At 39.7% G+C, this 16,549-nt stretch overlaps 1 protein-coding gene across 1 annotated transcript in view; it reads right to left on the bottom strand.

The window, feature by feature from the left end:
* CADPS (Ca++-dependent secretion activator) overlaps nt 1-16,549 on the bottom strand; it is a 482,801-nt gene that overhangs the window by 465,558 nt on the left and 694 nt on the right. Inside the window, 1 exon segment of the mRNA XM_011947195.1 lies at nt 16,341-16,549. This exon segment is cut by the window's right edge and continues 5 nt beyond it. Coding sequence (XP_011802585.1) covers nt 16,341-16,549 — 209 coding nt within the window.

Raw genomic sequence — 16,549 nt, 5'->3', positions numbered from 1 at the left:
ACTTTAATAATATGTGTTGAGTTCAAGGTTATGAAACAAGTGTAGATTCTCATCCAATGTAAAATGTCTTATATCACTATTTTCCTCAAAAATCTGCTTTATGATAGGCCGGCTAATTTGCAAATAAAAAAGAAATTACTGTATTCTAGATACCTTTGTTGCTATCATATTTATAGAAAATGTTTGGATTTTAAAAAAAATCTTAGGAATGAATTGTTATTGTTCTGAAACCACAGCTCAATGACAAAGGTAGTATTGAGTAATAGATTGTGCTGGAAACAAAAGACTATGCCAAAGGATAATGATTAGAGAAAGCTTTATATAAAAGTGTTTGGATGAGTACACAAGACAGAAATGCACAGAGTTCTTGCTGCAATTAGGGAAAGAGGAAATGTTCTGGATCACAAATCTCCCTAAATTTGGGCATATACAGTAAGTATAATGTTGAATTTGGTTTTTCCTTTCCAGCGATCTTTACACTACATTTATTGCCAGATCATAAGGAAGTAAACACATGCTATTAATTTGGTTTAATATTTAACTTATGCTGCAACAGACCTAGCCTTCTTTAGTGAAAAGTAATGGATTGTTTTCCACACACAAGCAAATGGAGGCGAGAACAAGTGACACATTACGCCCCTCTTTAAGAGCTCAGCATGGCCTTCTGACTCAAATGCTAATTGAATATTGACTGAAAGATAGCTTTGGGCTCTCCACATAGAAAGAAAACTATGAAAAGCTCTTTGGACTAAATGGCAAATCTACAATTGTTTAGAACTGCTGCTTCAGGGGGAGACATGCTTCTGATTAATTGAAACAAGTGCACATCTTAACCAGTGTCTGTTCACTTTGAAGGTCTATAGTGCTGAATCATAATACACAGCAGTACATAGGCTGCCTGTGGAAAGAAGATAGTAGAAAGAAATCCTTTTCTTTGCTCCACTGCTAGGCAAACAGGAAGGCTGACAAATTATATGGGGCTTTTGTCAAAACTCATAGGGTGTTGTTTCCAATCTGGCCATGGAAAAATGCTGGAGCAAATCATGTACTCTGCAAATGAGACATTGGTTTTTGTTGACAATATTCTTCAGAAAATATAAAGACTCAAGGTGCCTTATGGGAAAACACATCTTCAAGACAAGGTCAAGGCCAATCACTCTCTATTTGCCAGTCACCCAGAAGTCTACATTATCTTTGATGGACCCTCTGCCTTGGTTTAGTGTTATTTCCATTGGAGCTACTCAGGGGTACAGATCATTTTCAAAGGCTCCCCACTGCCTACCAAATAAAGGACAACTGACAGTCTAGTAGCATTCAGTGTTTACCACTACCTGGTCCTAAGCTACCTTTCTGATCGTGCCTTTTGTGTGCTCTTTACTGTAGTTTTGCTTGGCTTTTCTCTTTGCTCATGCTGTCCCTAGCATACCTGTTCTTCCCACCCATGTTCAAATCCTACCTATTCCTCAGCTGCAAATGCAGCCTCCTCTAGGAAGCAGGCCCTTTGGTAAACAGTGTAGTGTTTGGAACCCTTTCAGATGATGTAATGACCTGGTGACCCAGGAATATCTGAATCTTACCATAAACCAAAATCTCCTGTTCTCTTAAGAGAGCTATACTGATAGATGATGATGACAAATGGAAAATACCATCATCTCTCAGTATCTGCAGGAGATTGGTTCCAGGACCGCCCCATTCTGGCATATACTAAAATCCCCAAATCTGCACATACTCAAGTCTTACCATTGGCCCTGTGGAACCTGCGTAGGAAAAGTCAGCCCTCACTTTGCATGGGTTTCACATCCTGCTAATATATTTTCAATCTTCGGACTTGCACGGTTCAAACCCATGTTGTTCAAGGGCCAGCCATAAAATCACTATATTAGAACTTTCGAAGACTAGGCTGGAGCCTTTCTCTACTCCCATGCCCAGATCCAAACCTTACCACCTCTATTAACACATAAAAGATAGAAAAGATGGTACCAAAGAATGTGCAAGAAGAGACAAATGATTGGGAATCTTATGCTTCCTATTTATGCAAATAACTCTAACCATTAAATGTGGTCCATCCAATAACTTTTCTGTAATCTTACCACTAAGATAAGACTCTTTTCACTTGGGGAGGAGTGAGAAAGGGCAGGGAGTTTGAAAGTACCCTATTCTCTGGGTGCCTATGCAAACTTAGGTTGGTTTGGGGGATGAAATCATGTGGGAGAAAGGACAAATCCAAGATTCTATTTTAGTGTGGTTGGGCACACTGAAAGTTTTCTACCCAGATTCCAAACTGACATCACAAGTCAGGCTTCCTCCTCTCTCCTTCTATGGGCTTGACATAAACCTGGGTTTATTGTGGGGCTCATGTTTTCTTGGGGCTGGATTAAACTCCATCTGGATCCTTTAGGTCAGCTGGAAGCCAGATGGAATCACATGTTCATTCTCTGAAATGATGCCGGGTTCAACCCTATGAGCTTTGTCCAAGTGTCATTATGTGCTTCAATGTTATGCAGAAGAGTTTTTGCACCTGCAGGGGCGTATCAGAATATCGGTCACTGAAATTAAATATAACTTAAAGGGCAGGCACCTTGCTTTACATTTTTAGAATTTGTGAAAAAAAAAATGAACATTCATAGCCCACACATTGTGACAAGTACATAAAAGTTACTATAAGAAAATGAAGACAAAGATGTTCACTTTGCTGAACAATTGCTGTAGGGAAATGCCTTTGAACTATTGATTCAAGACACTTCTACATACAGGCATTGATTTTTTGATATTTTTCTACAAATCTCCCCACAAAATTATAAAACTGATCTGTGCTGGATAAAACATTCAAGCCTAATTCATGACCTTTCCTTACAGTGTGAAGAAATTTATAGCTTCTTTTCTCTCCTTTCCCCATACCTTCCAGACATTTTGCTTAATCTTCTTAAAATGCTACATTGGTCATGTCATTGTCCTGCTCAGAATTCTTCAGCAGTTCTCTATTGCCTACAATGTGAAGTCCCCCACTCCTTAATCCCCTTACCTTGGTGAAGGGCATCTACCATCATGAACCAACCTTTGTTCTTATTTTCTGTGCAATATTGGAATCTTATACAATTGTATTTCTCTGTTCATATGTCCTCAAACTTGTGCATTATGTCATCTCTAAAGAGAGTTGAAAGTATCCTTCCCTTCTCTCAAAATGTATCACACTGCTATCACTTGATCTTCTCAGTCAGCTTGAGGCTTAGTTCAAATACCCCTTCTTCCACCAAGCCTGGCCAAAGGCTATTTCATTCATTAGGCAATAGAGGCATGGGGACTGGAGCCTTGAAACTCTCCAAGGCACTAAAAAAAATCCAAGATCCTAAATATTGTCTTCAAAATGTAGGAATAAACATGAAAAATCTAAATTAATATTCAATTAAGTGACTTCCAAACACATATTGACTCCATGAATTGTTAAATTTAGTCCTCATAAAAATACTGATACCATTGAAAACAATGGTGGTTTTTTGTTGTTGTTGCTGTTTGTTTTTAGACTGAGTCTTGCTCTGTCACCAGGCTGGAGTTCAGTGATACTATCTCAGCTCACTGCAACCTCTGCCTCCTGGGTTCAAGTGATTCTCCTGTCTCAACTTCCTGAGTAGCTGGGATTACAGGCTCGCACCACCACGCCCAGCTAATTTTTGTATTTTTAGTAGAGATGCGGTTTCACCACATTGGCCAGGATGGTCTCAATCTCTTGACCTTGTGATCCACTCGCCTCGGCCTCCCAAAGTGCTGGGTTTACAGGTGTGAGCCACCACACCCTGCCAAGGTTTTTTTTTTTTTTTTTTTTTTTTAAAGTTTTCACGGATTCCTCTGAATGCACCATGATTCCTGAGAAATCAGTCATTTATTATATAGACAAATAGCTTCGAAAGCAAGATTGAAAAACATACATTCCAGTTTTTTCAATAACCAAGTAGATGTGAAATGTGACATACATTTAAATTTTTTATGAGGTGAGGTGGACCCTCTAAAATTGTGAATCACTATGACTTTCACAATTCTGCAATAAAATAAAGATTAAGTAAAATGAAGTAATTTTTTAAAAAGTCTAAAATGGCCCAGGCCATTCTTATTGTAAATCCAAGACTGACAGTGCAATGGGAGGAAGCCCTTGGTGCAGTTAAGTGGTCCAGGTTGGTGCTCTGTAGCCCATTCCAACCAGTGGGACTTCTCCAGACCTCACTTTTACTTATTACAAAACAGGAATTTATAACATGTCTCACATATGCTCAGAAGGTTGTTTTAATGAAGCAATGAGATAATCTCAGTGGATAGGCTACAAATTGTAGAGAATATGTATTACTATTCTGAATAGTTATAAACCAACAATCATGAACTCATGTATCACCTATTTATTGAACACCTATTTTACATACATACAATCTGTCAGACACCTGGGGAGACTAAATGATCTCTGCAGAGTCAGGAGAAAGAAAAAGAAACAGTTATACATTGAAGTAAGGTGTGCTGAATGCCTCAACGTAGTTAACATAGCACATGGTTAAGTGTGAAGGCTGGAGTCAGACTGCCTTGGCCCCAACCCATGTACTGTATCTGTGACCTAAGACAAGTTTCTTATCTGCTTTTCCTCTTCTGTAGGATTGGGTGATTGATTAGTACCTATCTTACAGCGTTGCTATAAAGATTAAATGAGATAAGGCTTGTAAATATATAGAAGTGACTACACAGGGTAAAGGGCCAATGAATGCTATTTATTCCTGTACTTTATAACTGAGTGTTACCTTCTACCTAGGAAAGTAATGGAAGGCAAGGTAGGGAGGGCTTTTCAAGCAGGAGTGCAGTGATACTGAGGCTCACAGATAGCAATGAACACCACAGGGATAAGTGGCTTAATGGGCTGAAGTGAAGGGTGTGTGCAGGAAAACTGCAGTAATTAAGCCTGAATGGGGAGTGAAGATCTACTTATGTCATGCAAGTTTCTATTTTATCCTGTGTAGGCAACAGAAAGCTACAGAAGAATTCTCTGCCATTGTTTTCAATGGTATCAAATACAAGCCATGACTGTATTTGTGTTTCAAAAGTATCACTCTAGTAGTGAGTAAAGTATGGGCAAGAAAAGGGGCAGAGAGAACAGTGAGAACTTACTGCAAAAGTCCATGCAAGCAATCATGTGGGCCCAAGGCAGGACATTAGTGATGAAGATGAAGTGAAGGAGAAAAACAACAATTTCCTCAGGAGAAACATGGAGAGGACACATGCATTCTTTGGTGGTAAGGATAAACAAAGATTTTTTTTTTTTTTTTTTTGAGATGAAGTCTTGCTCTGTCGCCCAAGCTGGAGTGCAGTGGCATGGTCTCAGCTCACTGCAAGCTCTGCCTCCCAGGTTCACGCCATTCTCCTGCCTCAGCCTCCGTCCACAGCGCCTGGCTAATTTTTTTGTATTTTTAGTAGAGATGAGGTTTCACTGTGTTAGCCAAGATGATCTCGATCTCCTGACCTCATGATCCGCCCACCTTGGCCTCCCAGAGTGCTGGGGTTACAGGTGTGAGCCACCGCGCCTGGCCTCAACAATCAAAGATTTTAAGATGAATTGCACATTTGTGCCTTGGCCAGCTCAGTTATATGGTAGCGCCACTGGGTGGTCATTCACTGAGTTAGAAAATACAATGGGAAAGAATCTAGATGAGAAGAAAAATTGTATCATTGAATGGTGTGAGGACACTGAAAGGAGATGCCATGGAGGTCAATGCTCCTTCAAGTGTGCTCGGTAGGCCTGTGTCATCTGTGAACTACTTCTTATTGGCCATCACTGAGATAAAGTGCTTATACCAGAGATTACATCTATTTAATCACCATGCACACTGCTCAATACAGCTGACAACTTTTATAGCAAGACTTTCCTTGCAGAAGAAAGTAATGAGTTGATTTACATTCTAGTCCAAGTTCTTTAAAAAGCATTTACTGACCTGCACTTGTCTGTGGCCACACCTTTAGCAGCACTAATACAAATGGCTAGATGTATGGGTCTGGCAGTCTGGCAAGAGGCCTATGCTGGAGACAAAAGATTCACAAATTTTAAGTGTAGAGATGTTAGTAAAGTCATGTTAGCAATGGAGTTGCTGAGAAAGACGGTATGGACAGAAGAAGAGGGCTGTGTTTGTTAGGACTGCCATAACCAAGTATCACTAACTGGGTAGCTCGAGCAACAGACATTGTCAGAGGCTAGGTGATGATCAAGGTGTCATCAGAATAGGTTCCTTCTAAGATGGAAGAATCTGTTCCATGCCTCTCCACTAGTCTCTGGTACAATTTGTGGACTATCTTTGGTGTTCCTTGCTGGTAGAAGCATCACCCCAATCTGTCTTCCGTTTCATGTGGCATTCTGTGTGTGCGCATATCTCTGGGTCCAGATTTCCCCATTTTATAAGGACATCAGTCATAATGGATTATAGCCCACCCTAATGACCTCATCTTAAGCTTTCAAATAAAGTCACATTCTGAGGCAGTGGGGGTTAGGAATTTGACATATAAATTTGGGGGGAACATAACAAACCCATAACAAGAGCCAAGAATGGAAATCTAGGAAACACCAATATTTACGATTCAGACACTCACCCTGTCCTGACTTAGTCTACGTCAGTGTATCTCAACTTCTCAACCAGATTGCTAGGTTCCTAGAGGTCAGGAAGGCCATCTAAAATGACTTTACATACTTTTTCTACAGAATCTGGTGAGTTTCTTGTACATAGAAGTGGTTCAAACAACATTGTCTGATGATGTATAACAAACAAAACTTGAATATGGAAGAACCCCCAAGAAATGTTTTGAACACAGTATGTTATGACACACTGCCTTATAGACAACAGTTGCTATACTTGTCAGAAAAATCGCCAATGTACATGTTCAGGATGTATTTCAACTCATTTGCTTAAACAACTCTATGCCTACCATTCACACCAAAAGGCTGTTTTTCTACATGGGCAACAGAAGGCATAATTATTTGCAAGAATTTTCAATGTTTTCCCTTTGCTTTCCTAAGAGGCATAGTAGATTCTTCTCTGGACCACTCAGCATGTTTGCCAAAATCCCATTATCTTTTTAAAAGCATTACCACGCCCAGGGGATTTGCAACTTAGCATGTGCTCCTGGAACACTTAGGGATTAAAAAAAGAAAAAAAAAAGTTAGCTTCAAAGTATCTCAGAACTTTTTTACTGCACAGAAGTAATTCTGAGAAGCACATGATGAGTTGATATTTTCCTCCCATAGGCTGCTGAAAAGACATCAATACATTATCAATTTATTTCATATCTCTCAATTTTAGAATGGTAGACAGCAGATTGGAACACTTGAGGGCTTGATAATTCAATTCATTTTCAAACCTTTTTCCCACTTGTTAAAATAAAAGGAATAACACAGCAAAACTAATTTTCTTTGACTAGTGAAACGTATCAGAAAAGTCCATATCTAAGAAGCAGTTTTACTTTTTATTGATGCTTTATACATAGCATATTCTTATTACCATATCCAATATGCAGTAGCTCTATAGTTATTATTTATTTATACCTTAACTATACCCAGAAAGGACTTTAGGCAGCTTACAATAAAATAACAGAAAATAATGCCAAAATTCTGTAAGAGAATAAAAGTAGAGAAAATAAGCACATTTATTTATGCCTAAATATGTAGAACTTACAGGTTCTGTGATACAACTTTGGCAACATTGTGGCTGATGGTAAATTAAACAGCCTAATTTTCACTAAATCAAATGAAATGTCCATAAAAATGCATACCCAGTATGAAAACTTATTTCTTTGGCTTCTGCTGATTTTAATGTTTGATCACTTAAACACACACTATGGCGATTCAACTAGGATTCACCCATTGCAAGAGATTCATAAAGAAGACTTCTCTCTATAATGGATCTAGAAATTTGTCACTTTTTGGTATTAACAAACAAAGTTAAGAAGTAATAGATAGAAGGTTTCTGTAACATAACTTATTTTGAAGTCATTTGATAATTGGTTAACTCTGAGAAGCTTTTATAAAAGTAAAAATTACAGAGACAACGTCTCTGTAATAAAGGTGACTGTATTTAAAACTCTTATTATTTCCTCTCTCTGGAAGCTCTCTAGGAAATAAAGCATCAGTGTGAAGTCTCAACAGCTGAACACTTACTGAACACCTACTACATGTCAGGTACTGTTTTGGGAGATGGGAATCTTACCATCTAGTGAGTGATAGGCATGTGTAAAAAGGGTAATTTAAATATAAAGTAAAAGAGGTAAAAGGAACGATTGACTAAGGAGTTATGGTAGTACTTAGCCCACTACAAAGCTTTGAGTAAAGTTTCCTAAAGGAGATAACACTTGAGTTATAATAATTAAAGGATGAACAAGAGTGAATCGCGTGAAGAAAGGTGAAAAAGACATTTCGCAATAAGAAACAGTATGAGCAAAGATACTGTAGTCTGAAATACTGTGGAGGAGTTTGGGGAACTAAAATGCAAGAACACTGTTTTTATTGTTACTGATAATATTTGCCCATATACCCCCTATTAAAAATTTTAGATAAAGATTTTAAGCAACTAACATGTTTTTTCTCTTACAATGCTTACTATTTTTTCCCCATTTTACAGATCAGGAAACTAGGAAGTAAAGACATGCATAATGTTCCCAGGGTCACAAAGTCAACATGTCACAGAGCTGACCAGGAATTTGAACCGGGGACTGATAGTCTACAGAGTTAGTAGTCTTAGTCTCTGTACTCTGTTGCATATTACCTACTTATGCAAGTCTTACTCTATCTAGATATATAAAGTTTTGAACATATATGCTTAGAATTTACTCTCTACACAAACATAAAAGTATTTAATGAGTTCATTTTTAATGGTCATAATCAATATGGTAATAGTCAATATCATTACTATAAACCAACAATTTTAAAAGAGCTATTTGGATTGAGGACGAAAATATTAGGACTTGAAAAAGGCAGGTGACCTATTCAATGATAACAAACATAGTGTCTTTCCTCATAGTGGTTATGAAGAAAATAAGGAACTCTGAGGATCCCATCATTTACCAGTTGAGTGACCCAGCACCCCCTTATCTGAGTCTTCTGATAAGCTTGTGGCAAATCTTCTCGTGTACATGTGCTTGACATTAGCCATTTAAAATATCTCCTATGAGTTCTATCCATGTTGCTTTTGTTCAAAGTGAGGTTTTGAAGCCAGACAAATGGGTCCGTTTTTTGTTCAAAGAAATACAAGTGAAATGTCTCAACAAAAGTGGAAGAACAGAGATGTATTATACCCTGGACCCCATCTGGTTTATAGGTGATACTCTAATCATAACTACCTGCCTTCTGGTATTCTTGCCTCTGGTATTCATTTTAGTTCACCAGACTCCTCCATACTGTTTCATGATGATCATCATGATAATAGCAATAATGAATATAAGACTTGTGATAGCTAGTACTTCATATATATTAACTTGCCCAATCCTTTCAGATAAAAACATTGCACATATCAACCTAGCAATAACAAGAGCTAACACTTGTATTGCACTTACACATTCCGGACATTGTTCTAACTGCTTTACTATATTATCTCAGTTAATTTTCACAAGAACCCAATGATCAAGGTACCACTGCAATTCCCATTTCATTCATGAGTAAACTGAGCTCAGAGAGGTTAATTGTCTAAGATCACAGAGCAAGTTACGGGTACAGCAAGAAAGCAAACCGAGGCATTCTAATTTCAGAGTCTATGTCCTTAACCACTGTCCTTCACTGTCCATCGATATATCAATAGCAAGAGATAGACTCAATGCATTGGCTGAATTCATCCCCCTTTCCTCATCTATTAAAAACAGAAAAGTAATCATATCACATGCCTAGACTGACAAATGAAAAAGTAATAATTCTGATAATCGGCCCTCCAATTTGGCAAAAAGTATAAATCTAATATCAACAAGAAAACTACTATAGTTGCCAGAGACAAGGAACACAGAGTTCTAAATCTCAGATACTTCTCTTGGATGCTTTACAGGGGCCAGGGTCAGATCACTGATATTTGTTAAGCAATTGTAAAAGGAGATAGTGTTGGCAAGAACCAGATAGCTGGTATCCCACCATCCAGATTTATGTGGTAGATGGGTATCTTGGACCAATTTAGTTAAAAGTGATTAACATTATATTATTTAAATGATGGTTGGGTAGTCTTATTTCCATTGCTTTTTGCAAATCCATAAAAACTCAGGCCCAGTGTTGTCATATCTTCCACTTGTAAGAGAAGCCAGAAATCCAGATTTTTTATGTGAAATATTTTGATAGTTTTAAATGTTGAGAACTAATTCAAAATTTGAAAAGTGCTTTGTGGACAAAATACATTTGTGGATCAGTTTCAGCCCATAGACCACAGTTTACAATCTCTCATGTAGTCTACAGTCTTATAACCTTTTGAAATTTCACCTTATGTGAAGATTTAGACAGTTGAACTAATGAAATCTAACTTCATCTCTAACCATCCTGGATTCTTTAAGACACTGACTTGTTTTGTAATGTAAAGTCGTACCAAACACAAGTTTGAATGAATTTATAAGTCTTGGTAAAAAGTAATGTCATTGTTCAGAAAGAATTATCAGCTCCTATATCTGGAGACGACATTAGAAATTATCTGAAGCTTGTCCATCCCCTCTCCACATGAAAGATTAAGAAATTATCCCAGAGACTTGCCTACAAACAGTGGTTCATTAGTGGCAGGGTTTGAGCTAAAACACAGGTTTCAAAATACAGGTTGAGTGTCCCTTATCCTCAATGCTTGGAGCAGAAGCGTTTTGGATTTTTGCAGGATTTTAGAATATTTGCATTATACTGGTTGAGCATCCCTAATCCAAAAATCTGAAATCCAAAGTGCTTCAATGAGCATTTCCATTGAGCATCATGTCATGATCAAAAAGACTGATTTTGGAGCATTTTAGATACTATATTTTTGAATTAGGGATGCTAAATCTGTATATCCTTTCCCTTCATCATCTAGCTTTTTTCATTCTGTTATGGAAGTCATTTAGGCTCCTAGATCCTGCCATTCCTGCAGTCACTTCTGTACCAGTCTCTTCACTTACATGCACCAGTAAGTCACTCACCCTCTTTTTTGATTTAGCCTGGGTTTCTGTCACTTAGAACCAACAGAATCTGACTGACATTGTCTAACAGTGACTCTTTTCCACATTTCTGCTACCTAGTGTTCTTCTCCAGACTGGAACACCTATTTTTCCTATGCTTACTCAAATGAAACTAATTTTTAAAGACCTAACCCCAGTCTACTTTCTCTATGAAGACTTTTTTCTACTGTTGTGTCCAACTGTGTGTGCATGACTCTTACTTCTTCCTTCCCCACTTTAGTACTTCTAATCAGCGTCTTACAACTAAAACTTTCTTATTCAGCTTATTTGACATATACGTATGTTATCTTCCAAACTAGAAATAAGCTCTCCCAATTCAACAACCATATCTCACAGGTACCAGTTGCTTCTGCCATCGAGCCTGGGTGAGCACTTGGTGCAATGAGCAACTGGTCAGTTATTTAGAACATATTTCTAAGTTAGAACTGTCATCATTCCAGCTTAAGTTTTATAGACACCTGTCCCCAAATCACAAATACTGGTTAATTTCAATATAATAGCTTGTGATTGTTTATTAAATTTGCTTTTGCAGTGGGAAGATCCCTAAATCATTTGACTTTCATCATTTTACTCAGTACAATTCTTCAGGGATGAAACATTTCCTTTGTTCTTCAGTCCAGTTTTAGGGAATCACAAGCCTATTCCAGGTGTGTAATGAAGCAAAAACCTCTTATGGTATTCTGCATCTTCAGACAGTCTCTGCTATCAGTGCATAACAGCGGCTTCCCAATGCACCAAGGAAAATGGGGAGCTGGGGAATGCCAAAAAGCCCATTTAAATAATTCGGTTCTTCCCCTGATGAAGAGAAACAATTCTTTTTGAAGAAAACTTGGTTTAACAGTCTCTTTGTTCTCTCAAAAGGTAGAATGTTTTAGAATGCAAATCATATGTTGCACTAACAAAGCAAACCTTAAGAATTTTGAGTGGTAGAACCAAGTGCCTCAAAATATATCTGAATAGACAACTTTATTATTGATTCAAAACACACACATACTTGCGCTCTCTCTCACACACATATATAGTTAGCTAGCACTAGGTCTTGATTTTTATGAAAGGTATGGCTTTTGAGTCTCGTCCAAATAAAGCCAAGTAAATGAATAAGGAAAGAATTTCTATGGTTATGACTCAACATTAGCCGTAATTTCATGGGCAGATATAAGCTGAATCATATGGAAATGAGTAGCTTGAACTTACAAGACATTTGCCCTCTTGAATGAAATAGGAATTGCTGTGTAATACACAGTTTTAAGGATTACCCTTTTCCCTCATCATACACAGACACACATGTATACTATACCTATGTATGTAGACACAATACTCATTTTAGGCTATCTGAATAACTCCTACCTCATTTAAAAAATGGTCGTCAATCTAAATATTACATGAGTTGCTAACAGTGCCTGCTTTTACATTCCCTAACTATACGTAGCTAGTTCACACAAGGTAGCCACCCATCACCGTTACTACATAATTTAGAAACATATGGTATAGCTTTGCCATGCCAACTTCTAGGTATTCACTCTACCATTCTGACAAAAGAAGAAAAAGCAAAGAACTGCTTTCCAAACTGTCATTTCTGAGCTACTGAAACATACATTGTTACATTCTGGTGGGGAGATTTTTGTTTTGGTCATAAATTATTACTGCCACCATGTTACATTTAGATTCACACTAATGTAACATAATATACCAGTAAATGATAAAATGTGTTTTTCAAATAGTCTGTTTAAAGTCCTCTCTTTAATTGGGAAGATTGCTGGACTGCTCTTTTTCTCAGTAAAAGTGAAACCAAAGTAATTACCAAAATTATCCAAGTGATGGTAGTCTCCCTCTGTTCCTTCCAAAGTGTTCTTCTGAGCTAAAATCTTTTTCCTTTCAGCTTAAACGACATAGTAAAGTTGGTATACTCTAGTGTTCAAATTTACCCACTCACAGTCCATCCCTCCCCTTCATATTCTTTAAGAAGTTAAACCTAAGCATCTACTTTGCCATAGTGACTATATTTGATGGGTGTCCAGAGGAAGAAAGGAGGACCTCTCTCAATTCAAAGAGAAATAACTCTGGGTAAAGAAGTACACCTGACCCGTTGTTAGGATTCTAGGGCTCTTTTTATCCTAGACTATTTCTAGCCAGTATCTCATATTAAAAAGATAGGATTTGGGATCAGAATGCCTCACACTTCAATTGCCATCTTTTACCCATCTACATGGTGCTTTAGGCAAATAAAATTTCCGAGTCTCAGTTTTTTAAAAAAACAAGGATGGCAATCTGTACATTGTTCGAGTTAGGAGATTTAAAAAATGATTTAAGAACAGAAAAAATTACTTCGGCTAAAAACTAAGGAAATCTGAATAAACTACAGACTTTAGTTAATAATAATGTATGAATATTAGTTTATTGTAACCCATGTTCCACATTACTGCAAGATATTAAGAAGGGAAATTAGATATGTAGTATATAGGAACTCTCTGTACCATTTATCAATTTTTCAGTGAATTGAAAGCTGTTCAAAAAGAGCCTATTCAAAAAATGATCGATGTGCCTTTCACATAGTAGGCACTTGAAAAAGTGGTAGTCAGTATTGTGATATAGATTATTTGGTTTCACACGGTGCATTATACTCTGTACAATATGCTCTTTTCTCCATAATTCAGCAATTCCTTTTCATAGATTCTGTCTCTCTGACCTCCATGTCACCCTATCCCTTTCTCTACATTTTTCTTCTTTTTCTAGTTCATCCTTTTCTATTCTACTGCAAACTCATGTTTAGTTTACAACAAGTTTATCTTTCTTCAAGACTAACTTTAGCTCATCAACTCTATTTGTTGGCTTTAAACTTTACCACAGTGATTATGCAAACCTTTTAATTACTCTCAATGATTGCTTATTTTTTAAAAATCAGAGTTCCAAGCTTTCTACTTGAAGGAGCAAAACACACTTTTCTAGAAAGGCATTAAAAACTTACAGATATAGCAGTGAAAAATCTTTTTGTAATAAGGATATATATATATATATATAATTTTTTAAAAAATTTAGCTTCCCAGTATAGCCAACAGCTGGGATAGCTTCAGTGGGATACGTATTTAGCAACAGTTTGCTGTGATAACTAAGAATAGTTTGACCAAATGCCAGTGTTATCTATCTGTCCTGGAGTCTCTCTGATGTTAAGGTCATGCGTAAAAATGGAACCAGCATGCCCCTCAAAACCACAGCTTTGCGCGGATTCAGGTAAAACATACAATCAGATCAGAAAAATCTGGCCTCATAATGATCTCTAAGGTGGCTGAAGGTTCTGTTTAGAAGAACTGTGTCTCTGTGGGATTTCTTTCTCCATGCTAGCTCTGGACTTAAGCATCTATTTAAAGGACAGCACTCTAGAGACTTTGATAAATGTGTCTAGACACCCCGCCCCCCCTACCCCTTTCAACCTAACACTTAAAGTCACAGTTTTCATTGTCAAAGGAATGGGATATTTTTGGCTGGTGCTGTATTACTGGGATAGATTTTGGAGGTTGAAGTTCCCATGCTATAAAGACACAATTACAACAGGAATTCCAAACTGAAATGTGAAACATTAGGCCCCGTGAACTCAACATCCAACCTTAAAATAATATCCCAAAAACTTTTACTGCTCTGAGGATACTTTTGCTCTACTGCAGTCCAAAATACGAACTGAAAAAACAAGGGGCCACAGATAGAGATGGAGAGCCGTGTGTGTAACCCACCTCCTGTCTCTCACCCTGGAAATGAGTTTTAGCTTTTAATGAAACGATATCCAAGCTCATGATGGCTGAAATAAATCATCAGTGCTGGGTGGTGTGTGTACACATGCAAGCAAAACAAACAGAAATCTGTGCTAACTCAAGGTAAGGGTGGAGAAATATGGAAAATCTAATGCTACTACAGCAACATGTTATTTGGTCTTAAATGGCAGCAACCGAAAAATTCACTATTTTAAGACACTAGTCTCACAATCTTGATGGGGTTACGACTGGCCTCTCACACTGCCTCTCTGACTGGCTTTTCTGATAGCTGAAGTGCTGCAAATGTATTTAAAAGAGAGAATAGAACGCTGACTTTCTTCACTAACTCACTTCAACGGGGTGCCTGACTGCTTTTCTGCCCCCACCCCCCCCCGCCACTGCCCCTCATTTTGCAGTAACCCTCATGCCTTTCTCCAGCTAAAGAACAGCTGATAGAAATAGGCACCAAAACAAAAAAAAAAAACACACATCAAAGGCAGCGCAGAGCTGCCTCAGCCTTGCCCCAGCCTCAGACAGAAAAAGCTTTTGATGCCTCTGATTGAGAGGCTTTTTGCAGCTGTACTTTATCAAGGCAGCAGTGGCAGGGCTTGAAGGACCCAGGCGAGCCAGAAGGTGGCGGCGAAGTCTCCTTGGGAAGAGGAGAAGAGGGTCAAAGAGAGGAAGGCGGACGGGCTGACCCGGACGGAAGGACTAGAGGAAGTGCCCCTGCTCTGGGGTCAGTGAGGAAGAACTCCAGCCATAAGGAAGCAGCGCCCCAGGACCCTTTGGGGACCCTAGTCGGTGATCGGCTGACCCGGGCAGGGAGAGGAGGGTGCCCTTCGCAGAGTCACGGGAAGCTTCGCCTTCCGGGCTTGCTTTCTCCCGCCTGTCCCTGCGCTTGCTCTCCGCCCCAGCGAGCGGAGCACTGCTCCAAGACGCTCTTCTCCCTCCACCTCGGCGCCCCCACCTGCCGTTGCCCCCGCCCGCCGACCGCACGCCCAGGAGGGCGGGCCCGGAGTTGAGCGCAGCCGCCCGCCGCTGGAGAGCGCTGGGAGCCCTGCAAGCGAGCAAGGCCTCTCTGGGCGCCGTGGGCTGCAAGTCACTCCCCGAGCCTTTCGGGCCACAAAGCGGGACCTGCCTGCCTCGCTCTCCCCAACGCTCCCGGGCTGGGGGGCTCCGGCACGCGGCGCTGCGCTCCGCGGCCCTCGCCGGTCCCAGGCAGCTCCAGGAGCGCTCCAGGCTGGGTTGGGCCAGGTCTGGGCGAGCCCGGCCGCTGGGAAGGGGCCTCGTAGCCCTCTCCCCAGGGCGCGGTCTCCACCTCTCCTGCTCCTCCTCGCCAGCTGCGCCTCCAGCTCCCATTGTTCGCCCCGCCCGCCTGGCGACGTCCGGGTGCTGCTCCCTGGGCCTCCCAGGCGCACCTACCTTCTGCTGCCGGCGAGCCATGTCGGTGGGCTGCTTGGCATTAAAGGGGTAGGCGATGCAGCGCATCACGAACACATACAGCTGCAGCCTCTTCTTCCTTTCCTCCTCCTCTTTCTGCAGCCGCTCCAACTCTTCCTTCTCCTTCTCGCTCACCACCGACGGGCTGGGGCTGGAGGGCCGGCCGCCGCCAGCGCGGCTGCTGGGTTGCA

Source organism: Colobus angolensis, unplaced genomic scaffold (assembly GCF_000951035.1).
Source record: "Colobus angolensis palliatus isolate OR3802 unplaced genomic scaffold, Cang.pa_1.0 Scaffold26, whole genome shotgun sequence".
Classification (NCBI taxonomy): Eukaryota; Metazoa; Chordata; class Mammalia; order Primates; family Cercopithecidae; genus Colobus; species Colobus angolensis.
The sequence above is the reverse complement of the archived record's forward strand: the minus strand, read 5'-3'. Positions and strand labels throughout refer to the sequence as shown.